The sequence below is a fragment of the Helianthus annuus genome, chromosome 2 (assembly GCF_002127325.2).
Source record: "Helianthus annuus cultivar XRQ/B chromosome 2, HanXRQr2.0-SUNRISE, whole genome shotgun sequence".
Lineage (NCBI taxonomy): Eukaryota > Viridiplantae > Streptophyta > Magnoliopsida > Asterales > Asteraceae > Helianthus > Helianthus annuus.
In genome coordinates this window covers 27,482,079-27,507,864 of record NC_035434.2, presented here as the reverse complement: position 1 = coordinate 27,507,864, position 25,786 = coordinate 27,482,079, and the positions used below count along the sequence as shown (strand labels likewise).

Below are 25,786 nucleotides of genomic sequence, written 5' to 3'. Positions count from 1 at the left end.
GGATTCTCCAAGATTGCCCAACCTCTCACTACTCTGACACAGAAGGGTACTGTTTGCAAGTGAGGTGATACCCATGAGTCTGCTATCCAGTGGTTAAAACAGAAACTCTGCAGTGCACCTATCTTATCCTTACAAGAAGGTGCTAACGATTTTGTTGTGTATTGTGACGCATTTATCCAAGGTCTCGGTTGCGTTCTAATGTAACGCATGAAGGTAATAGCCTACACATCTCGTCAGCTCAAGGTTCACAAAAAGAACTACACTACCCACGATTTGGAGTTGGGAGCCGTAGTTTTTGCCCTCAAAATCTGGTGACACTACTTGTATGGTACTAAGTGTATCATCTACACCGACCACATAAGTCTTCAGCATATTCTCGACAAAAAGGAGTTCAACATTTAACAACGTCGTTAGGTTGAACTCCTGGATGACTACGACTGTGCGATCAAGTACCATCCGGGTAAGGCTAATGTGGTAGCCTATGCCCTCAGTTAGAAAAGAACCAGACCCAAGTGAGTTCGAGCATTGCAACTTACTATTCATTCTAACCTCCCTGATCAGATCCATGTTGCACAAACCAAAGCATTGAAGGAGGAAAACCTTCAAGCTGAGTCCATGTGGGGCATGGAAAAGCAACTTGAAACCATTCGGACGGTATTCGCTATTTCATGGAGCGAATATGGGTTCCACTACATGGACATTTGAGGGATCTCATTAGGGATGAAGCTCATAAATCTCGCTACTCTATTCACCCTGGCTCTAATAAGATGTATCATGACCTTAAGACCCATAGTCACCTACGTGAGCAAGTGGTTGACCTGTGCTAGGGTCAAAATAAAATACCAAAAGCCATCCGGGCTAGTGCAACAACCAGAGCTACCAATGTGGAAATGCGAGCAAATTTCCATGGATTTCATTACCGGTTTACCCAGGACTCAGAGTGGGAACGACACCATTTGGGTGATCATGGACCCTCTAACTAGGCCTGCCTACTTCCTCGAGATCAAAGAAACCAACAAGTTTACCAAACTTGCCAGTATATACTTGAAGGAGGTAGTCTTTCGGCAAGGAGTGCCGATCTACATCATCTCCGATCGTGACCCACGTTTTGCTTCTGATCTGTGGCAAGCTATGCATAAATCATTCGGCTCGTGTCTAGATATGAGCACAGCCTATCACCCACAAACCGATGGTCAAACCGAGCGTACCATTCAAACTCTAGAAGACATGCTGCGAGCATGTGTCATTGATTTCGGTGACGGTTGGGAAAGACACCTACCCCTGGTGGAATTCTCGTATAACAATAGTTACCACACTAGTATTCAGGCTGCACCATTCGAAGCATTGTACGGACGGAAATGTCGGTCACCTCTATGTTGGGCTGAAGCTGGAGATAGTCAAATCACTTGCCCTAAACTCGTGCTTGAAACTTCGAATAAGATTGTTCAAATCAGAAACCGTATGGCGGCAGCTCGTGACCGTCAGGAAAGCTACGCTGATAAGCGTAGGAAACTGTTGGAATTCCAAGTTGGTGACAGAGTCTTGTTAAAAGTCTCCCCTTGGAAGGATGTTGTTCGTTTCAGTAAACGGGGCAAGCTCAATCCGCGTTACGTCAGACTCTTTGAAATTACAGAAAGAATTGGTACCATGGTGTATAGACTAAATATACCTGAGGAACTCAGTGGTGTACATAAAGTCTTCCATGTCTCTAATTTAAAGAAGTGTTTATCTGATGAGACCCTCGTCGTTCTAACCAATGAGTTGGAAATCGATGAACAACTTTGTTTTATTGAAGAACCAGTTGAAATAATGGACAGAGAGGTCAAAACTCGAATGCACAGTAAGATCCCTAGAATTCAAAGCGTGGATCGTGGTTCACATGGGAACGAGAAGATCAAATGATGCGCAAGTATCCCCATTTGTTTAGAAACGTTACAGCAATCACTGAAGCTACTACCGAATTTTAGGAAGAAATTCCAAATCAACTTGGGGATGATGTGGCACCCCCAGAAAGTTCTCAAACACACTAACTTCTTCAGTGACAACTTACTAAATTTCAAGATGAAATTTCTTTCAACTTGGGAGATAATGTGACATCTCGAAAAATCAGGTATTTTTCCTGATTCGATTCTCGTTATGTTTTATAATTTAGTTTATTTTATAAAATATAATCAATAAGTGTGTTGCGTATTATTTAAAACTCGAAACGAAACCCGAAACGCGTTCGGCCCAACTTACTCTATGTTTCACTCGCGGCCCAACCCGAAACCCGAACCATGTGCGCACAACCCAACCTCACCCCCTCCCTCACTCTCGGCCCAAACCAGGATAACGCACCCCGCCACATATACCTTCGGCCCAAAACCTTTAATTCTCAGCCCAACCTCCAAAATCCCAAAAACTCGTACGTGTGTGTATGTTTATGCATGCAACATGGTCAAGTCTCAAACCCTCACTGCCTCCATATTCATCTCGCCACTCTCCCTCTTCTCTTGCTCCTGTCAACGTGAAACAAGACCCAAAGAACTTCAAGTTCTCGATTTCTAGGCTTACAGATCCCCTTCACTGCTAGGTATCTTGTTCTTGTGCTTTTTGTAATAGTTATACGTTTTTATGAATGATGTTATACATATATCTCGGCTGTGTTTTGGTGTATCTTCTGGATTTGTTATATTTATAATGATAAATGATAGTTCTGTGTTCATAAAAATCAAGTATGATGCTTCGTATCGTCGATTATGTTTGCGTAGACACATATATATATGGATCAGGGTTTATGTTCTTGATGATCTTGATGTGCTTGTTGAATGAATCTGATATAAAACAACATTAACCTGCTATGAATAGTGTAGAGGCATTATATAACGGTAAAACATGATAGAGAAACCCCGAAAACTCGTTTTCTTAAAGTATATGTGAAAAACAACTTATGTCCAATCGTTACAGCCGATTCGGTTGGCTATAACCGGGTCATAACATAAAGAAAACTAAATTTTCTTGAGTCCAAAATGTGGTATTTTGAAATACGTTTCGAATGGCGCTGGAATCACAAACATTTTGGATGTCGTTTGATATTTTAAACAAATTATTTCGCTTCAGTGGTCAAAGCTGCTTTTTTTTTTTTTGCAGAATTTGTGCATTGTGTTTTACGTCATATCTCGGTGAATGTTGGAGTTAGGTCATGAAATTTATACAGTAGATGGTCTTAGGTGTCTATACAAATCTCCTAGTGGAATCGGGTCAATCAGGTAATCGAGGAATTTTAAATAAATTTTTTCTTAAGCTGCAGTCAGAAAGTGATGAATCTGGCCACTGCATCGTAAATGATTTTTCTAAATTTTTCGGTAAAGAGTTAGGCCTCAAATATTTAACATAAGGACAACCCCATCGATGGGTACGTCTCAGTAAAAGATCATAATTTTTGCAACATTGTAAGTATGGTCAACAAGCTTTCTATGACATCCTAATTTTAGTGAATTTCCTATGCATGATTGATAAACTTATAAGAGTCGAAAGTGTTATTTTAAGTGCCCGCACTTGGTTAGTTATTGTGTAATGACATATGACATGTCGTAGGCCTTATTATGAACATGTGCATAAAAACCACACGGTATGACAACTTGTTCGCGTGCTATGTGTGCTAGATGAGTGTAGAACTTATGAACTTTGCATAAACGCACTAATAACCCTATGGGTATCATTATAGGTCGTGGTTGACTACATTAACTTATAATGCATTTAAGTCTTATCGAGCAGAAATAAGGTGAGTTAACAACTCTTTACTAAAGCATGTGTCCCTAGTTTAGGACAACACACTTATTTCCCTTGTTTGGGAAACACATACGGTACCCCTGGTTTGGGGCTACACGCGCGTTTCATGTTGGAATCACTGAAACATACTATCCAATGGAGGTGGAGTAGTACACTTGGACTAAGCGAAAAACTCTATCGTGAAAGTCCCTACATATTATATCGATTACTTTGTCGGGTTACAGATGGGGTATTAGTTGATAGCGCTATTAGGTAGGGATGTGATCGGTACTATACCGGTACCGATACCGTAAATACCGTTACTAAATTGAGGAAATGTGGATACAGCTTACCGTACGTTATTTATAGATTCGGTACCGGTACGGTACGGTACCGGTACCGGTATCGGTACCGGTTTTTCGATACTTTACCACATTGGTGCCGCTTTGGTGTCATCCATTGTTTTACCTAAAAAAATATCATGTATGAAAGCATAATAGAATAAAACTTTACCTAAAAAAATCTTCAAAATAGTATAAACTGAAGAAAAACAAAATGTATACTATATTTTATAATAAGACTTTGCCAAGGTCACAATAGAACATGAGTATAAAAGCATATAAATATATTATATAAACGATATTAGAGATAATAATACAGGTAGTTAAACTCCAAAGAAATAATTCAAAATTCAAATTATGTTTGTATTTTTGGATCGTCTTTTAATAAGTTTATTGTAGCTTATTTGTAGTGATAGGATTCCAGATATTTCATCTCTTATTTTTTCTATATATATTTGTCAGTGTGTCAAAGAATAAATCAAGTTTATATAATAGACACAAGACTTTTAGCATGTATATAGAAAGCTAAATCTATATTAACGTGAATGCATAATGATAAATCTTGATACACAAAGTCATTATTAAATTCGGTATTAATATCGGTATTTACCGAAAAATACCGGTACCGATACCGAATTTCAAAAAATCTATTACCAATACCGGTACCGTTTATGATCGGTATGGTACGACATCAGTACGGTACCGGTATGGTACCGACATGGTACCGGTATTTCTGTAAAAAATCTCGTCCCTACTATTAGGTTTGACAAACCTCACACCGTGCTGGGATCCGGGCTTGAACTATTGACCTTTCCTATTGCATTAATACGAATAGACATTGATGGAGGGCACAAAAACTTACTATGTCAGCTTTCGGTATCTACACAGTTTAGTCATGTGATGAGGGTTAGTTACTCGAGTCATACTTATAACGTTTTTACATGTGAAGTTACGCTTATGCTCTACGCTTAACTAAAATCGTGAACCCACCAACTTTATGTTGACACACTAGTGCATGCTTTGAACATCGTTGGGTACAGCATGGGAGCTTGCAGCATTTGGAGTGTCGTGGCTGCAATAAACTTTTGGTTTTAAATTTTGTTAAACATGGTGGGTTTTAAACCATGTCTGGGTTTTTACATTTAGCTTCCGCTGTTGGTTTAAACTATGTTTTGGACTTTTAAATATTAATCACTAATCGTGTTGATTGTGATGATTTTTAATAACTTAAATATTTGTTCAACATGATTAGTGGCTTGATCCTAGTCAGTCGCACACCTCACGGTAAAACTCCACATGTTGATTTTGAAGGGTGTGACAAACACTGAGTCAACCGAATCTAGTATGCAAACTTCTAAATGTTGTACTAGATATATTCACTCAGATTGTCGCCTCTATATAACATTACTCTGATTTGGATACAATGACGCTAGAAGAAGCAGTAGAAAGACTAAAGACTTACGAAGATATACTTGGGTTAAAGAAAGGTAGCGGATGAGATAGCCAAGACAGATTCATGTTTACACATCAAGATAACAATTCTCTCTGCAGAAGACGGTTTCGCAATCGTAGGAGTGGCAGTTTTAACTAACCGCATGGAAACTGGCGAGATATTAAAGATAAGAAAAGCACTAAGAATGAAGGATCCTCATATAGGCCTAGAGGTGGAAATTATAGAAATTGGAGGAAGTTTGCAAGGAACCAAACTGACCCAAACAAGATCTAGTGCATGAAGTGTTAGAAGTTTGGACACTTTAAGAGAGACTGTCCCGAAAAGGGACTTGTATAAGAACATTCAAATCTTGTGTAAGAAGATGAAGTACCAACAGTGTTGATGGAAATTAGTGAAGACAATGAAGTCCAGAATGAGGTTTTACTAAATGAAGAATGCGTAGAAACAACAAGGCATGCCACATAAGGCGAATGTCTATGGTACTTAGTCAATGGGGTGAGTAACCACATGATATGTGTGTAAAGTCACTTTAGAGAATTAGATGAAAAGGTGACTGGACAAGTACGTTTTGGTGATGGTTTGCATGTAGAAAGTAAAGGCAAGGGTTCAATACTACTAGAGTTTTAGAACCAAGAATAGAGAATTATTTCTCAAGTGTATTACATTCCAAGTCTGAAAAGCAACATATCGAGCCTTGGACAACTCACAAAAATTGGTTGCAAAGTGATTATGGGCGGAGATCTACTAACACTCCTTGATTGAAATATAAAGTTACTAATGTGAGTCAGGAGAAAGAAGAACATGCTATACAATGTTAAATTTAAGATTGGGAGGCTAATCTGTCTGCTCTCTAACACGGAAGATTTAGCATGGTCATGGTCATGGCACACAAGGTTAGGTCATTTGCACTTTCATGCTATCAAAGAAATAACTCGAAAGAACTTGGTACAAGGAATTCCACAATTAAGTTATGCTATTCAAATCTGTGACGGATGCTTACTAGGGAAACATAGTACACCAATTCCAAATCATTCTATGGAGATTTGTGTGGTCCTATATCCCCACCAACATATGCGAGGAAGAAGTATGTATTTCTATTTGTAGACGATTGCACTCGCTACAGGTGGACATATCTACTAACTTCCAAGGATCAAACATTCAAAACTTTCAAGGAGTTCAAAGAAAAGGTGGAGACAGAACCGCGAACCAAGTTAAAGATGCTAAGGACAGACAAAGGTGGAGAATTCAAGTCGGCTGAATTCAACCAGTACTTCAAAGATAACGAGATAGCAAGGGAACTTACAACGCCATATTCCCCATAGCAAAATGGAGCAATAGAAAGAAGAAACGAGATGATGTTATTCAGTACTCGCAGCATGCTAAAGGCAATGAACATGCAACATAGTTTTTAGGCTGAAGTGGTACTAGTGTTATTCACAAGCTGAGCCGAACCGAGCAAACCTTTGCTCGTGCATGGCTCATTTACAAATCGAACCGAGCAGAGCGGCTGGTTCAAAACCGATCCTCAAATCAAACGATCATTTTCTAAGCAATAAATCAGAGCGAGTTTCATGTGAACTTCGAGCAATTTTGACAGTTTTGTCGTCCGATTTTAATTTGCAGAGAGAGATAGTGACAATGTTGGGTCTCAAGTTTTTATGTTTATAAAAACATACACATTTCATGGCATAGTATTTTTCTTATGAATAACAATGTTGCGACTGATAAGGCAATGATTATATTGCACGAAAAATGACGTTGAGAGCAGGAGACAATCGATTTAGGGTAATAACATGAGACACTAAGACGATGAGTAGAGTGTCATTTAGTGGTTTAAGCTTTAAATTTTAGATTTGGTGTTAATTTTGTATATTGGTGTGATTGAGCTAGTACGAATAGATATAGTTGTAAATTTAAAATTGTATATAGTGGACCAAAATCTAATAGAGTGGTATGTATAAAACTATAAATTTAATTTATATTTATGTATGTATATGTGTATATATACATGTATAATTTATATTTGTGTATACATGTGTATATACATATTTATATATGTATGCATGTATATATATGTGTATATATGTTGAGTGTGAAGGCCACTTGATCAAGTGGGGATTAGAAAATCCTTTCTTATCAAAGGATAAGAGGATAAGGTGACATGGGTCTGTGACCCATTATTCACGGATCTTGTTTTCTTCACTCTTTCTCTTTCATCCAATCTTATATAAAAGATTGTTTTGTATCTGAAATAATTGTACCAAGCTTAATAACAAATACTCCTAATTACCATAGTAGATGTAGGTCAGAATCGACCGAACCACTATAAATCTTTGTGTTCTTCATCAGAAAATTGTGTGTGTGTGTGAGTTCTGTGTTCGTAAGTGCATCCTGTACCTAACAACTGGTATCAGAGTCGTTGGCTCTCGATCGACACACGAACAGAAAGGGTGAAGGAAGAAGATACCTGATAGTGTGAAATCGGAATCAGAATCCGATCAGAAACCGATTAGAAACGATGAGAAACGATCAGAACCGCCGCCACCTCTTCGCCATCGCAAGCAGTCGCCGCTGCTGCCTCTCTTCGCCGTCGCAAGCAGTCGCCGTCGCTGCCTCTCTTCGCAGTCACAAGCACCACCGGTGCTGTCATCTGCCTGTTCTCTTGGGAGATCGTAGGGGAAGAAAGAGAAGAACCCTATTTTTTTTTGTTCTGTGGAATTGGGGAAGAAGAAACACTGAACGTGTTTTATTTTGTGTTGGAAATTGAGTTTCTCAATTTAAACAGAAAGGCCGCCTCAACTTTTATTTCTGGTGGAGAAATTAAAGTTTCAATTTGATCAAAAAGGCCCCCCAACTGTGAACAAGATCTCATTATCCATCAATACTTGTCCTTGCCATTAAAGCTTGAAACAGATAAGTTATTTGTTTCTGATTATTGCTTTCGCTCGTATAAATTACCACTTAGCAGTACAAACCCGTTTGGTTGGTAGTAATTTGGTATATTTTTTTTAATGGCAGAAGATAGTAAAATCAAGATTGATAAGTTCGATGGAAGTGATTATGGATTTTGGAAAATGCAAATTGAAGATTTATTGTATCAGAAAAGTTTGAATTTGCCTATGTCAGGTGAACAACCAGATGACATGTATGATGAAGAATGGAAGTTGTTGGATAGACAAGGTTTGGGTGTGGTTAGGCTTTCTTTGGCAAAGAGTGTTGCTTACAACATAGTCAATGAAACAACCACATATGGTGTATTGAAAGCTTTGTCCAACATGTATGAAAAGCCATCCGCTTCAAACAAAGTATTCCCCATCCGACAATTGGTTAACACCAAGATGAAGGAAGGCATGTCGGTTACCGCCCACATAAATGAGTTTAACTCGATTATCTCTCGCTTAGCCTCAGTTGAAATAAAGTTTGAAGATGAAGTACAAGCACTATTCCTTTTATCATCGTTGCCCGACAGTTGGTCAGGCACAGTCACAGCTCTTAGTAGTGCATTCGGTACTACCAAACTCACTTTCGATAGTATTTGTGACTTGATAGTAAATGAAGATATCAGACGGAGAAGTAGTGGTGAGACTTCTAATTCTAGTTCTTTATTGCATACAGAAAGTAGAGGAAGAAGAAACGAAAGAGGACATAATCGAGGCAGGTCCAAGTCTAGAAGAAGGGGACAATCAAAGAACAGAAAAGACGTTGGAATTGCAAAGAAAAAGGTCACTATAGAAGCCAATGTACCAAACACGTTTCAAAGAAAGAAGTAAACAGTGTATCCTCAAAAGAACAAGGTGATGTTCTCATCTGTTCTGTTGAAGATTCAGCTAAATCTTGGATTATGGATTCAGGTGCTTCTTTCCATGCTATCTCATGCCCAGATATGGTCAAGAATCTACGAACATGTAACTTTGGTAAAGTTCGTTTAGCAGATGATCAAATGCTTGATATCACAGGTATTGGAGATGTAGACTTGAAGACCTCATTAGGAACTATATGGACATTGAAAAATGTCAGGGTTATCCTAATCTGAGGAGAAAGTTGATTTCAGTTGGTAAACTGGATGATGAAGGGTTTAATGTTCACTTTGGGGGTGGACAATGGAAAGTGATCAAAGGCAATTTAGTGATTGCCAAAGGAAAGAAGCAAGGTACTCTATACATGGCAGAAGCTTCTGCTGAAGGTTTTCATGCAATGACCACTGGTCCGAGTCCATCAAATTTATGGCACAACCGACTCGGACACATGAGCGAGAAGGGATTGAAGATGTTGGCTCAGAAAGGTAAGTTTCCAGACTTGAAGAAAGTGGAAATTGAATTCTGTGAACCTTGTGTTCTTGGAAAACAAAAGAGGGTTACTTTTGTGAAGACAGGGAGGACACCGAAAGCTCAGAAGTTAGAGCTTGTTCACTCGGATGTATATGGACCAACCTCAGTTTTATCTCTAGGAGGCTCAAGATATTATGTTACTTTCATCGATGATTCAACATGAAAGGTATGGGTATATTTTCTTAAGCATAAATCTGCTGTATTTGATGCTTTTAAGATATGGAAATCTGCTGTTGAAAATGAAACTAACTTGAAGGTAAAGTGCTTAAAGTCTGATAATGGTGGTGAATACATAAGCAAGCAGTTCACTGACTATTGCGCCAAAGAAAGGATAAAGATGATCAAGACAGTTCCCGGAACTCCTCAGCAGAATGGTGTAGCTGAGAGAATGAATAGAACTCTCAATGAGAGGGCTAGAAGCATGAGGCTAAATCCCGGGATGCCCAAGACATTCTGGGCCGATGCAGTTAACACTGCAACCTAATTGATCAACCGTTCACCAACCGGTCCCTTAGATTTCAAGTTGCCTGAAGAAATGTGGCAAGAAAGGAGGTAAGTCTCAAACACTTACGAGTCTTTGGTTGTAGTGCTTACGATTTGTTAGAAGCGGGTGACAGGGATAAGTTAGACTCAAAATCCAAGAAGTGCACATTCATTGGTTATGGGTCAGAACAAATGGGTTACAGGCTTTGGGATAATGAAGGCAGAAAAGTAATCAGAAGCAAGAAGGTCGTCTTCAATGAAAACGAATTGTATAAAGACAGAAACACCAAAGGACCAGAAGCTCAGAAAGACTATGTTGAATTTGAAAGTGGTGAAATAAGGAAAGAAGCTTCAGTCGACATTCCAGAAAATGGGAACGAGTCAATCGACAGTGGGAGCTCAGGGGATGATTCTAGTAATGATTCTGCAGAAGAAGAAGAAGAAGAAGAGGTCGCTCCTCAAATTTCAGATTCCCCAGAAACTCCTCAGTTTCAACCAAGAAGATCCTCCAGAGTCGTTAGACCACCAGACAGATATTCACCATCCGTCAATTACATACTTTTGACAGAAAATGGTGAACCCCAGTGTTACTCAGAAGCCATGGGGTTGAAAGATTCATTGCAGTGGGAGTTAGCAATGAAAGATGAGATGAAGTCGCTTGAGAAAAACAAGACCTGGCACTTAACAAAGCTTCGAGCTGGGAAGAAGGCTCTTCAGAACAAGTGGGTTTTCAGGGTCAAAGATGAACATGATGGTACCAAACGGTACAAAGCAAGATTAGTGGTTAAGGGATTTCAGCAGAAAGAGGGAATTGATTTCAATGAAATATTTTCTCCAGTGGTGAAGATGACTACTATCAGACTTGTTCTCAGTATTGTAGCAGCAGAAGGCTTGCATCTAGAGCAGCTAGATGTCAAGACAGCTTTTCTACATGGTGACCTAGAAGAAGATATCTACATGACACAACCAGAAGCTTTTCAGGTTAAAGGCATAGAAAACTTGGTGTGTAAGTTGAAGAAGAGTTTGTATGGTCTGAAACAAGCGCCCAGACAATGGTATTTGAAGTTTGATAACTTCATGGGAAGAGTCGGATACAAGAGATGTGACAATGACCATTGTTGTTACATCAAGAGGTTTAAGGGTTCTTATATCATTCTATTACTATATGTGGATGATATGTTGATTGCAGGTTCAGACATGACAGAGATCAAGAAGCTGAAGAAGCAAATGTCTGAAGAGTTTGAGATGAAAGACTTGGGAGCTGCAAACCAAATACTCGGGATGAGTATTTTCAGAAACAAAGAAGATGGTTCCTTGACACTCTCTCAAGAGAAATACATTGAGAAAGTGTTAGAAAGATTCAGCCTTAAAGATGCCAAGATTTGAAGCACACCTTTGGGAAGTCACTTTAAGCTTTCTAAAGTTCAGTCACCCAGATCAGATGAAGACAAAGCAAATATGGCTAAAGTTCTGTATGCATCGGCAGTTGGTAGCCTCATGTATGAAATGGTATGCACGAGACCAGATATAGCTCATGCAGTGGGAGTTGTTAGTCGGTTTATGTCCAATCCAGGGAGAGAACATTGGGAGGCAGTTTAATGGCTGCTAAGATATTTGAAGGGGACTTCAAAAGTGGCGTTACAGTTTAAGGGGAAAGAGGTTATTCTGAAGGGTTTTGCTGATGCTGACCTTGGTGGTTGTAAAGAATCTTACAAAAGCACCACCGGATATGTCTTTACAGTGGGAGGCACTGCAGTAAGCTGGATGCCCAAACTGCAGAAAAGTGTTGCCCTTTCAACCACATAAGCTGAGTATATGGCAGTTGCTGAAGCACGCAAAGGGCTTATATGGTTGAAGAATTTTCTCAAAGAGCTCGGCAAGGAACTAGTTGATTGTGCACTGTTTTGTGACAATCAAAGTGCAATTCATCTTGCAAAGAATCTTGTCTTCCATTCAAAGACAAAGCACATACAGCTGAGATATCACTTCATCAGAGAGCAAGTTAGTGAAGGCACTCTGAAGTTGAAGAAGATCAAAGGAAGTGAAAATTCATCTGATATGTTGACTAAGGTTGTCACCTTAGAGAAGTTGAAGCTTTGCATAGCTTCAACTGGCCTTCAGGTTAATTGAAGAGAAGGCAGGGTAACTAGGAATGTGAAGAAGATCAAAGTTATTACAGAGATACTGATGCACAGTTGAAGCACAGGTTAAGATTATTCCGTGGCTTCAAGTGGGAGATTGTTGAGTGTGAAGGCCACTTGATCAAGTGGAGATTAGAAAATCCTTTCTTATCAAAGGATAAGAGGATAAGGTGACATGGGTCTGTGACCCATTATTCACGGATCTTGTTTTCTTCACCCTTTCTCTTTCATCCAATCTTATATAAGAGATTGTTTTGTATCTGAAATAATTGTACCAAGCTTAATAACAAATACTCCTAGTTACCACAGTGGATGTAGGTCAGAATCGACCGAACCACTATAAATCTTTGTGTTCTTCATCAGAAAATTGTGTGTGTGTGAGTTCTATGTTCGTAAGTGCATCATGTACCTAACATATATATATACTAATTAAAAATAATAATTCGAGGCGGACCGACCTTTGCTCATGCTTGGCTCGTTTACAAACCAAACCACGTAGAGCGGCTCGTTTACAACCGAGCCTCAAATCGAACGAGCATTTTCCTAGCAATTTCTGAGCGAGCGGCGAGCGGTTTGGATGACCATAAGCAGTACGACATGTAATATACCTACTAAACAGGTTTCTAACGAAAGCCTTAGTGAACAAGACACAATATGAAGCATTAAATGGAAGAAAGCCGAATCTGGAACGCCTATAGGTTTCTGGCTACACTGCATATGCTAAGGTATTACCATGTCAACTCAAGAAGTTAGATGATAGAAGCATGCCTATGGTATATCTTGGAATAGAAGAAGGGTCAAAGGCATCTAGGTTATACGATCCAACAAAGAACAACATATGTGTCAGTAGAGATGTAAAGCTCATGGAAGATTAACCATGGAGTTGGAATACCTACATGGAAGGGGTAGAATCAAGAAATCCTGAATGGACAAACTTTATCATACAAGAAAACGATGACCCACCAGAATTAGAAGAAGACGCACCAAGTAGTCCTGATAATAGTGGGCCACACCATGAAGATGCAGGAGTGGATTAATCAGAAAACAATCCAGACTCCTTGTAACTTCAACAGCCTACTAGTACAATCCGAACTCCTCCGGAACATCTAGAGAGCTTATCAACAAGTAGAGATCAATCTACATCTGAAAGTACAACCAGGAGTAATTAGTGACACTTCAGTACGACTAAGAAGTCTTGACGAATTATATGATGAAACGCAGTAAATTCTAGTAGATCCACATGAATTACTACGTTGAAGATGAACCAAGAAATTACAAGGTAGCATCCATTGATAGCAAATGGATTGAGGTAATGGAGGTAGAGTTAGATTCAATAAACTAGAATAACACTTAGAGATTGACAGAATTGCCAAGATATCACAAGGCAATAGGATTAAAGTGGGTATTCAAGACTAAGAAAGATGCAAATGGAAAAGTCCTCAGACACAAAGCAAGACTGGTAGCAAAAGGTTACATCCAACAACATGGGATAAATTTTGAGGAAGTATTTGCACTGGCGGCATGTATCGAGACACTTCATCTCATGTTGGCTTTAGCAACATATCATTGTTAGGATGTACATCCCTTAGATGTTAAGTCTGCATTCCTATATGGAGATCTCAACGATGAAGTCTATGTCTCACAACCAGAGGATTTATAAAGTCGGGAGATGAAGGAAAGCTTTACAAACTATTGGATTGAGATAAGCACCATGTGATTACATGAAGTTAGATCAAACGCTAAAGTCACTTAACATCAAGAAGTTGACTTTAGAACAAGCAATAAATACAAGGACAACTAAGACTTCTACACTGATTGTTGGAGTCTACGTTGTTGATTTGATAGTCACTTGAACTTCAAAGAAGGAGCTAAATATTTTCATGTGTCAGACGGAGAAGAAGTTTGAAATGAGCAATCTAGGACTGCTAGCATACAATCTAGGAATATAAGTCACTCAAGCAAGGGGTGAAATAGCTATAAAACTGACATGGTATATAAACAAGATACTCAAAGATGCCGATATGTTAACCTGCAATGAAACAAACATTCCTATGAATCCATAAGACAATTAACAAAGACTGAAGAAGGATATCTAGTAGATGCAACACATTACAGAAGCCTGATTGGTTCTCTCAGGTACTTACTGCATTCAAGGCTAGATCTATGTTATCCAGTCAATTTGCTTAGTAGATTCATGCGAGAACCAAAAGAGCATCACATGAAGGCAGTCAAGCCAGTACTACGTTGTATCAAAGGAACTAAGGAGCATGGAACATTTACAAGAAGCAAGGGGGATGTTAGATTACATGTTATAGTGATAGCAATTATGGTGTTAACACAGACCAAGGAAAAGATACAAATGGTCTAGTATTCTACTTTGGAGAATCACTTATAACCTGGTGCACACAAAAACAACAAACAGTGGCACTTTCGTCATGTGAATCTGAACTCATAGCAGTCACTACGACAACTTGCCAAGCACTATGGCTTAAAAGGTTGTTAAGTGAAGTTACAAGCTAGAAAGAAGAAAAGATAACACTATGGGTGGATAGTATTTCTGCAATAGCACTCATGAAGAATCTAGTCTTTCATGGAAGGAGCACGCACATAGACACACATTATCATTTTATAAGAGAATGCGTGGAGAATGAACACATCAATGTGGAACACATCAATGGAGAACTTCAAAGGACAGACACATTAACAAAGGCACTAGCAAGGGTCAAGTTTGCTACAATGCGCGAACTGTTAGGAGTTCAAGACCTACAACAACTCAAGGATGTTTGTGATTAGGGGGTAAATGAAGATCAAATCATTTCACATCCTAAGTCTAAGGGTTATTATGTTAATAGTATATAGTCAATTTGTATTGTAATTAGATTAGTTTAAACAATTGCGAGGACCGGAAGTGACAAAGTGGAAGATTATAACCTACTATTAAGGGAATCAACATCTCTCCATCAGACGCATCGATTTAGAAGGCGGCAAACACCACATGGATCAAGAGACGTGTTTTTCAAGAGGAGACACATCCATTCATTCGCACTTCTTAGAATAGTATAAATTGGCTTTAGATTTCCCATTTGTAATCAACGAGTTAACGCTTACCCGCGCGTTGCAGCGGGATCTTAAACCAATTTAAATTTATGTCGACACATACATAAAAATAACCACGTAAGAAAATAGTATGTTTTTTTAAAGTTGAAGAATGATAAACTAAAAACTTTAGAAACTCGATGTGGGTAAAAATGACTTTTTTTTCAAAGTTTTTTTTTTAAATAAAAAGGAATGGTAAGTGTTGATGTGAAAAAAAGAGATGTGAATGCTGCCATATTTAAAAGTAGAAAGGATGTTAATGTTGACTGGACACTAAAACAAAATAACAGTATTATAAAAATGATGTTGAGAAAAGAAAAAAATTAACTTTCATGTTCATATCAATCTATGGAACATTAATGTACAATATTAAGACGGTTTCATTTCAAATCAATTTCTAAAAATAAAAAAGATGATAACTGTATTTTTGTTTGAGAATTAAAAAAAAAAAATAGATTCAGTTCCCATCTTAATTGGAACAATAAGTTACGATAAATAATTATGATATTTTATTTAAGTTCTAAAATCAAAATCTATACATATAATAAAGTAAATCATATTGGGGACATATGACACTCTATAAGGTGATCTGAATAATTTTTTCCCGCCTAAATAAATAGATATTGATAATATTTGTTAATAAGATTTAAATAAAAAATATATTATTTTAGTCCCTAAATTTTATCTTTTTATCTTTTACCCCAAACAACTAGATTGATCACATAAAACAAACTTATAATAATAAAACAGTTTAATATACTTTTTGTAATTTTTATTATTTTAATCAATTTATTCTATTAATCGCATAAAACAAACTATAGGATAAATTACACTTTTCGTCCTTTATGTTTGTATCGAATTGCAATAGATACTCTTTAACTTCAATAATTACAGTCACAGTTCTTTATTTTGAAAACTCGTTACACTTTACGTCCTTTGTCCCTAGCTTGGTTAAAATTTTCAGTTAAATTTAATCACATGAGGTATACCGGTCATTTCACGTTTTTTATTTAAAATTTCTTAATAAACAAAACAAAAAAATAACAAACTAAAACTAATATATTCATGTAGATCAAAATCAACTGACATTTGTTTGAAACATTCATCCTTATCCTCTGCAACCACTTTATTGGTGTATGAACGAAAAGCATCAAAAATCAGAACACTTTTCGATAATTGATCACGATCTTCAAAACTAAACACGAAAAGCATAAAAAATGTAAGGGTGTTGTTAAATATACCAAAAAGTCAACTTTTGAGAAGAGAGAAGATGGTAGGAGAGAGAAAACGGCTGTCATTAATTACTTAAATCATTAATTAATATTTCTATTTTATTTTTTAATTATTAATTACAATCATTAGTTTTTACCTTTTATATTATTTTTTAAGTAAACATAAAGTATTTTTTATACAATCAAATTTTTATGTAATTAGTTTTCTTAATCTTTGTTATAACACACATACTTGACAAATGTTTTTGAATAAATTATTTAACTTTTAAACCAAATGAAGTTGAATAAAATGTTTTTGAATAAATTATTTAACTTTTAAACCAAATAAAATGTTGAATAAATTTGTATTTCATTTAAAAACTATAAATAATTTTGCGAGTTAACACAGCGCAACGTGCGTGTGTGGTTAAATGTTTTTACGTCGTCTATTTTTTTCCGTTTCACAGGTTCATCGTAACGCTCGGGTCCTAGATCGACTTACTTATTTTTATATGTTTAACGTTTCGGTTTATTTTTTTTTTTTCGCATTAACACGCTGCAACTTCAGTGTTAGTGGTCGCTGGTAGTAGTGTGACATTGGTGTGCGTTATATACTATTAATTTGTAACATCAGTATGCTTCCTATTGTTGTACATTGAGCTTTGTGAGTATTATGTGCTTTAGGTGGTTGTTAATTTGTAGAGTTAAATGCTTGGTTGGTCCCTGTGGTTTGCAAAAATTTCATACTTGGTCCTAGTATGTATTAATTTGCAACATATCTATGCATTATGGTTTTGTAACATAATGCTTAGTGGGTTGCATCACTAAAGACAAATTCATATCTATGCATTATGGTTTGTAATATAATGCTTAATGGGTTGTACCACTAAAGATAAATTTGTTTTTCATTTAAAAACTATAAATAATTTTGCGAGTTAACACAGCGCAACGTGCGTGTGTGGTTAAATGTTTTTACGTCGTCTATTTTTTTCCGTTTCACAGGTTCATCGTAACGCTCGGGTCCTAGATCGACTTACTTATTTTTATATGTTTAACGTTTCGGTTTATTTTTTTTCGCATTAACACGCTGCAACTTCAGTGTTAGTGGTCGCTGTTAGTGGTTGCTGCAACTTCAATTGTGTTTTTATGTGAACTTCCTAGTTTAAATTGCTAGTCATTTAGTTGAGGTGCTTGTTTTTCGACATCAATACTCTTTTTTCAAGTTGGTGCATGCATAGATATAAATTTGAATTTATAAAGCATAAAAAGATCTAAAACAGTGAGCTGCAGGTTTGAAAAAAAAATATTGCTAAAAAATATAAAGAGTTAGTCAGAAAATTAAAATCATAATTAGGAAAAGCTCCTTTATAATAAAACATAATTATTACTTTTTATTTTATAATAAAATAATATAATAAAGTAGTTAATCATTACAAAATTATTATTAACTTTGACTTTTGGGTATATTAATCCTTGTGATGGGTATATTTATCACATCCCAAATGTAAAGTGGCTGGTTGTTATATTTGAACCAGAAATCATTGGAGGTGGTGCGGAGGCTAGTTATGGAGGCGATTGTTATGCAACCTTTCAGATCTGACTCAGATTTGGGGTAACAATAGGATCAATAAGGGGTTTTAGGTGGCCGACAGGATTTAAGTGGAGATGGCCGGCATAACACCACCGATATGAACTCGACATCCAGAATCTGAGCGAGGTCCGGATGGGCGGATGGTATATAATGGGAGAAGCGGCGGCGCTGGTGGTGTTTGTAGATCTGACCGTGGTGGTGGTCACATCAGTGGTGGTGGACTTAAGCAGTGGTGGTGTTATGAGATTAGAGAGAGAAAGAGAAAGCGAGGCAGTGGTGTAAATCCGATGATGGTGGTCGTCACCGGTGGTGGTGAATTGGTGATGTAACTGGCGGTAGCAGTGTTTCAGTTTATAGAGAGAAAGAAGAGTGTTTAAAGAGGTGGTGGTTGTTGTAGAGGCGGGCTGATGGTGGTGGACATAACCAGCGGTGGTGATGGTAGTGGCGGTGGTGGTAGGTTTGGTGGTGGTGGTTGCACCTGGTTTGTTCAAATGTGTCTCTACGTGTGTGACAGTGAGAAAAAGTGTACTTATGTTTATTTTCTTAATTTTAATTGTTATTTTCTTTGATTTATACTATAAACAATTAAATAAATAAAAAGACTAGATTGCCCTTAAGTGAATAAAAATAACTGAAAATTTTAATCAAGTTAGGGCCAAAGGACGTAAGTTGTAATGAATTTTCGAAATAAAGGATTATGACTGTAATTATTAAAGTTAAAGGGTATCCATTGCAATTTGATAGAATGACGAAAAGTGTAATTTACCCCAAACTATAATAATAAAACAGTTTAATATACTTTTTTTGTAATTGGGTATTTTTTCATAAGATTCAAATAAAGAATAACATATATAAAATTACATTTATTCAACCCGTGTAATACACGAGGCTTTTTAAAAATTAATACACAAGGGATTTTTAATGATATACAAAATTACATTTATTCAACTTGTATAATACATAGGATTTTTAAAGATATAACTTTTTTTTATTATTTGGTATATAAAATTACATTTATTCAACCCGTACATTACACAAGATTATATAATAAAAGAAATAAAAAGGGGACATTTTCCATTGGATTGAGATGCATGTATTGATACCAAGACTCTTCTTTTCAATTAACGCACACAAAGTAGTAAAAGTGAGTAAAAAGAATCAAAGCAGTTGCATGTTTCTTTAGGGAATATTGGATTTCAATAATAACAACTATTCGTCGTTGACCGCCAATAGTCCCAACTTAATAAGTAACCACATTGGCACTCCCAACTATTAACATCTTGACCTCCAATGGACCCTAACTAACAGAACCCTAACGTCGTTAGTCTCCGGTCGCCGAAAAAACGTTTTTGGTCGGAAAACTCATTTTTTTGGTCTCAAACCTCTTTGTAACCGTATTACTTATTTTAGGAACCTTTTTCTACTAAAAGACCCAATTATTAAGGTCGTCGTAAATTCTTTCATCGCTAGAAAACTGCTTTTTGTCCGAAAAACTCAAGTTTTTGGCCGGAAAACTCAACATTTTCGTCCCAAACCCTTTTATAACCTTATATCGGACCTTTAAGAACCTTTTTCTGGCTAAAAACGTTTTTCCGGCGATCGAAGACTAACAATATTACGGTTCTGTTAGTCAGTTCTCTATTGGAAGCCAATATGTTAATAGTTCGGACGGCCAGTGGTCATTTTGAAATTAGAACTGTTAGCGGCCAACGGCGAATAGTTGGGATTATTAAAATCCAATATTCCTTTCTTTAATTCAACTTTTCCTAAGTTTTGTTGGTGTGAATTTTAATGACTTTATTTTTTTATTTTATAATTTTAGGATGTTTATCCCATGAAATTCATTGTTATTAAAGGTTTGTCTCGAAAGAGTGGGGATCCTACGGAAAGTGTGTTTTTCCTAAAAAGTGTAAAAAGTCATAAAACACAATAATTTCAGGCATAAAACACACCTAAAACTCATAAATAATAGAATGAATATTACTAAAACACCATATTCAAACTCTAATAGTCCATAAAAACTTCAAACACACCATCGTAGAACTATGAAGATAAAACACACAATGCTAAACAACATAAAACACAATAATATTTGTCATTCCACAATCAGAGCCTTAACATCTAAAACACAACATAAAACCCACATACATGATATTTTAGTAATCTTCATCATATTATTTGTGGGTTTTTGGTGTGTTTTATGGTTGACATTATGGTGTTTTATGACTTTTTACACTTTTTAGGAAATTTGGACTTTCTGGCCAACTCCTATCCTGTCTCGAAATTCAATGTTATTAATGACAACCTATGAATTTATCATGTATGTTCAATCAAAACTATCAAGAGTAGATTAAAAATAATAAGTATTTACAAATAATAAATTACATCATTTTCACTAATCAGCTCGTGTAACACACGGGACGATAACCTAGTTAATAATATTTTACAAAAACTACTTAAATAATATAATAAGTTACTATAAATAAAAAAACAGATAGATTCAAAACCCATATAAAATATGTTTAATTCTTTTCACCAACAAAATTCTTAAATCCTCTATTTACTCTCTGGGGAACCACTCTTAATCCCTTCAAGTAAAAAAAATCTACAAACCCTAACCTACGCTTGGATCTCTAAACCTTCCCCCAAATTGGTTTCACATTTTTACAGATCTCAGATTCAAAACAAACAAAATTTGTTTGAGTCATCCAGATCTAACAATCAAACCTATGGTTGTTAACGGCCATTGAAGAGGATGAAACATCGAGTAAACAAAGATTTGTTTACGGACGGAGTTTGAACAGTGAGAACGGGACGTGGGAATTTGGTTTCCGTTGAAGCGGTTCTGGTTTGACTTCGCGATTTTCCGATCAAAACAGGTTGACTTCGCGATTTTCTCATAACCCAACCCAGACACCCATCGCTGCACCTCCATACTCGCCACCGTTGTCGGCATGGCCACCGCCACGTCTCCATTTGCAGCCTCCAAAACGACACATCATATCACCTTTTTTTTTTCTTCTTCTCCTTAGTATAGATCCATTGTCGCCGAGGGGATCGAAACCCTATATCTATATCACCTTCAATCGCCGGAAACGACCATCATCGGTAATCCTAAACACCGCTCGAAAACTGGTCTAGATCGAGACATGCAGACTCGCCGGCTGCCTCGTACTGGTCGGAAACGCAGCCGCCTCACTCCTTGAGGTCCACCGCTGCTGGGTCGTCGTTTTAAAGTAGTGGTTGCACCGGTGAAAATGGGGGTAAACTCGAGACCCTGAGAAAAATCTATTATACCAATATCATCTATTTTTGTGATTTTTCTGCAAGGAAACCCTAAATCATCTATATATAGATATATGTTGGGTTTGGTGCCTGATTGGAGGAGATATGACGGTTGAATGTTGGTTTTTGTGACGATTGGAGGAGATACGACAGTTTCTTGAATGTTTTGTGATGTTTAGTAGATGACTGCGGTTATTTGACGGAAGGGAAGATGACGGTTGCTTGAATGTTTTGTGATGATTGGCAGTTAATTTTTCAAACGGTGAGCCGGACGCTGTAGGGTTTTTTTTTTTTTTGAAACGTAAACTTCATTCACAACAAGCCGACCCAAACCGGGCCGACCCAAAACACTACAAACAAATTACATATTTACAAACGAGATCCACTCTTCCCAACTAACCCCTTTAAACTTGGATCTGTTAGAAAACCAAAGGAAACTAAGCACTTTAATCTCGCTCAAAATCCTATCTATCCTTACCGGGCTATTTGAGAAAACCAAATTATTCCTAGCACGCCAAAGGCTCCAACACGCAACGATGACTATGCCGTACACCGCCTCCTTCTTCTTCGCTGAAACTGGGATGGATTTATGTATACCGAGGAGGTCGATGATCGAGAAAGCATAAATGAACGGAATCCTACACCACGAACTAATGTCGTTCCATACCACTGAAGACACGTAACAAGAAGTAAAAATATGTTCAGCTGACTCGTCCGCAGAACTGCACAAGGGGCAGCTCGGATCTCCGTTAAACACATTCCTGTTTCTTAAAGCAAGCTTCGTCGGAATTTTTTCCATTTCCGCTCTCCACAAGGGACGCTGTAGGGTTGTGTAGCATTTTTTGTAACTGTTGTTAAATTTAATTGAAACAATGCGTCATGTCATGTGGGCGAGGTAACTGAACCAAAACGTTATCCCTTTTCTGACCGGCGTTTGTTTTTAACCGGCACCGGTTGGTTTTTTACATGTATATAATATAATAATTAAGCAAAGGGTATGTATGTGTGGTTTGTTAAAAGTCATGACTTTTCATTTTCTAGAGGTAACCCAAGTTACTTTTTGTAGGGTTATATAATATTCATTCATGTACAAAACATTCGGATTATATACAAGTTATTTCATTGTTCTAGAGATCAAAGATCAAGTTCTGGGTAGGGATGAGATCGGTACGATACCGGTAACGTACCCGGTACCGATACCGTAAATACCGTTACCAAAATTGAGGAGATGTGGATACCGATTACCGTACCGTATTTATAGATTCGGTACCGGTACGGTACATGTATCGGTACCGGTATTTCGGTACTTTACCACATTGATACCTCTTTGGTGTCATCCATCGTTTTACCTAAAAAAATATCATGTGCAACCCATCCATCCATTATTAATTGAACTAGAGTAATATATAGAGGAATGTAAACAAAAGGTAAACATATTAAGTAGTAAAAAAAAAAATCAAAAGGTAAATATCAATGGGTTTGACTTTTAATTCTAAAATATTCTAAAATATTTCACCAAAATAAATTGAAACTATGAGAAACCCATTATAAAAATTGTATCTTTTAATCAATTTAATTGCAAAAATTCAAAATTTTGTTATTAATTCTAAACTTCATTATCTGCTGTGAAAAACTTAAAATTGATCTGTAGGCAAATTGGCTTTTACTCTGTTTGTGCCCATGAATATTGGTTATCATTGTGCTCAGCTTTGGTGTTGCTAACTTGCTATCATTGCAAATTTGCAATCAGTAGTGTTGCAAAAGTGGTATAATCAGAGAATTCATGGTCAGTATTAGAAGAATTGTTTGAAGTTTCTTTATTGTTTTCAATTGCTATCATCGTGTGTAATTGTGAATGATTAGTTAAGATTTTCCCTTGTAGTTAGTGGTTACATTGGTTATATGTGAAAAGGTGTAAACTTTAAGCCATTTGTAGTTTGTCTTGTCTAGCAGCTATAGCGCGCTACATAGCGTTTGTAATATGTTGCTTAATAGTAAATAGTGATTAACAACGACATTTTTATTTATTTATTTATTTATTTTTCTCATCTCCACTGCTCGACTATGTTGTCAAAGACGCAAGGCGCAGGCGAGGCGCATCGGCCTCGCCCGGAGCCTAGGCGTAAGGCGCAAAAAAAGCGTGGGCTTTTTTAAGAAAAGCGCACATAGAGAAAAAAAATATAAAAAATATGTTATGCTTTGAAAATAAATAAGATTCCACATATATAATTAAAAAAACTATTATACATGTCATTTAAGATCATGGAGCTAATAGTTAGTAGCAAAAGTTTAGGACTTATATGTTGTAAGTTTTGGGTGTGTGAATAAAAGTCTCAAAAGGTGCTAAATACTTTGTCCCAGCAAAAATGAGTTTCTGAGCTGGAATTTGGTTGAACTCATGCGGACACGAATGCAGCTCCGAAAAGCCCGGGCCCACGTGAGGCAGCTTTTATTCGTACTCAGTTCAGTTTCGTTTTTTTTTTAAATTTTTTTCTGCTGCGCGCCTCGCTGCGCCTAGGCGCGCGCTTTTTGCGCTTTTGACAACATAGTTGCTCGATATACAAGTTTGGTCTTCGTAATCCAACCTAAAAACCCCTTGGAATTCATTATTAAATTCGGTATTAATACCAGTATTTACCGAAAAATATCTTTACGGATACCGTTTTACCGATACCGAATTTTGAAAAATCTATTACCAATACCGGTACCGTTACGGTACCCGTAATTCGGTAAAAAAATCTCATACCTAGTTCTGGGCAAGACCGTTTATCGAGCTCATTATTTATACAATTATACATAAAGAAAGCGGAGCTTGAGTTTTAGTTTAACGAATCAAGTTTGAGTTTTGTCAAGCTCAAGCTCGGGATATAGTTATCTAGTTTAGCCCCCTCTGACATAAGGTATAAGTTAATATATCAATATGTGACTAGAAACCTATATGGGACAAGTATATTTGAATTATATATAAATGTCTTAAACACACATATTAAGTATTAACTTTAAAATAAATCTTAAATTACCCGTTTGCAATGTTTTTGGGTTCCCATCCAGCAATTTCAGTTGCACGAACAAGTGCATCTCTCCATGATTCAACCTTGTTGTTGTTCTCTATCTTGTGTTTGGCAAATGCTTCTTCGAATTTTCCCTTCTGTTTTCTCACTTCTGAGGGATCCACACAATAGAATACGGGCATAACAATTAGGTTTCTCTCTTCCCTGCATTTCATAATATGTGCAAGTTCATCCAAACACCATGAAGAGTCCGCATATTTTTCTGAAAATATAATAACAGCAATTCGTGACCCTTCGATAGCCTTGAAGAGGGATGGACGGATGGATTCACCTCGGGGAAGTGCTACATCGTCCTTGTAAGTAGAGATCAGCCGATCCTCAAGAGTGGAGTAGAGATAATCTGCAAAAGTTTTGCGGGTATCTTCTCCTCTGAAACTAAGAAATACATCGTAGTTTTTACGCAACTGAGAAGAATAAGAAGAAGATGCCATTGATGTGTTGTGAATCAACATAAGTGAAGACACATCTAAGTTAAAATGAAAGAGTAATGTGATTTGGTTTGTTTTGCCTATGGAAAGTAGTTGAATATATAGATGGGGTGGATGACGTACATGTGGTTCCCCTTCCTATCTTTCACACTTAAATTTCCTCCAACTTTCTTCTTACAATATCATAAATAACAATTGTTTGACATTTTGATGACCTTAGCGCTATTTTATTGAGATATAAATTCCTATCTTTCACACTTAAATTTCCACCAACTTTCTTCTTACAATATCATAAATAACAATTGTTTGACATTTTGATGACCTTAGCGTTATTTTACTGATATAAATAAAATATATTTGATGTATAAATAATATCTTTTTTTTAAAATATAATAGGTTAGAACCACAAATATTATACTATACGGCTTTAATTAGTAAAACTTGGTTTTATTTTTGCAATTTTAGTTTTGTGGGTTTATAAAGGAAAATGAGGAAAAAAAAAGGAATTACAACTCTTTTTAGTAAAAGGAAAACAAATTAAATAACGGTAAATTAAAATTTTATTATAAGAGTGTAAAGAAAAAAATATTGAAAAACGTGCAAGTTTG

The 25,786-nt window shown here is 36.8% G+C and overlaps 1 protein-coding gene across 2 annotated transcripts in view; it reads right to left on the bottom strand.

Moving 5' to 3' along the window:
• Window positions 1-25,328, bottom strand: part of LOC110913133 (TMV resistance protein N) — a 35,829-nt gene extending 10,501 nt beyond the window's left edge. For both annotated transcript variants that reach the window (XM_022157993.2, XM_022157987.2), the window contains exon 1: window positions 24,700-25,328. In XM_022157993.2, the coding sequence (XP_022013685.1) occupies window positions 24,700-25,202 (503 nt within the window). In that variant the 5' untranslated portion in view covers window positions 25,203-25,328. The remainder of the gene's footprint in view (window positions 1-24,699) is intronic.
• Window positions 25,329-25,786: the final 458 nt, after the last annotated feature.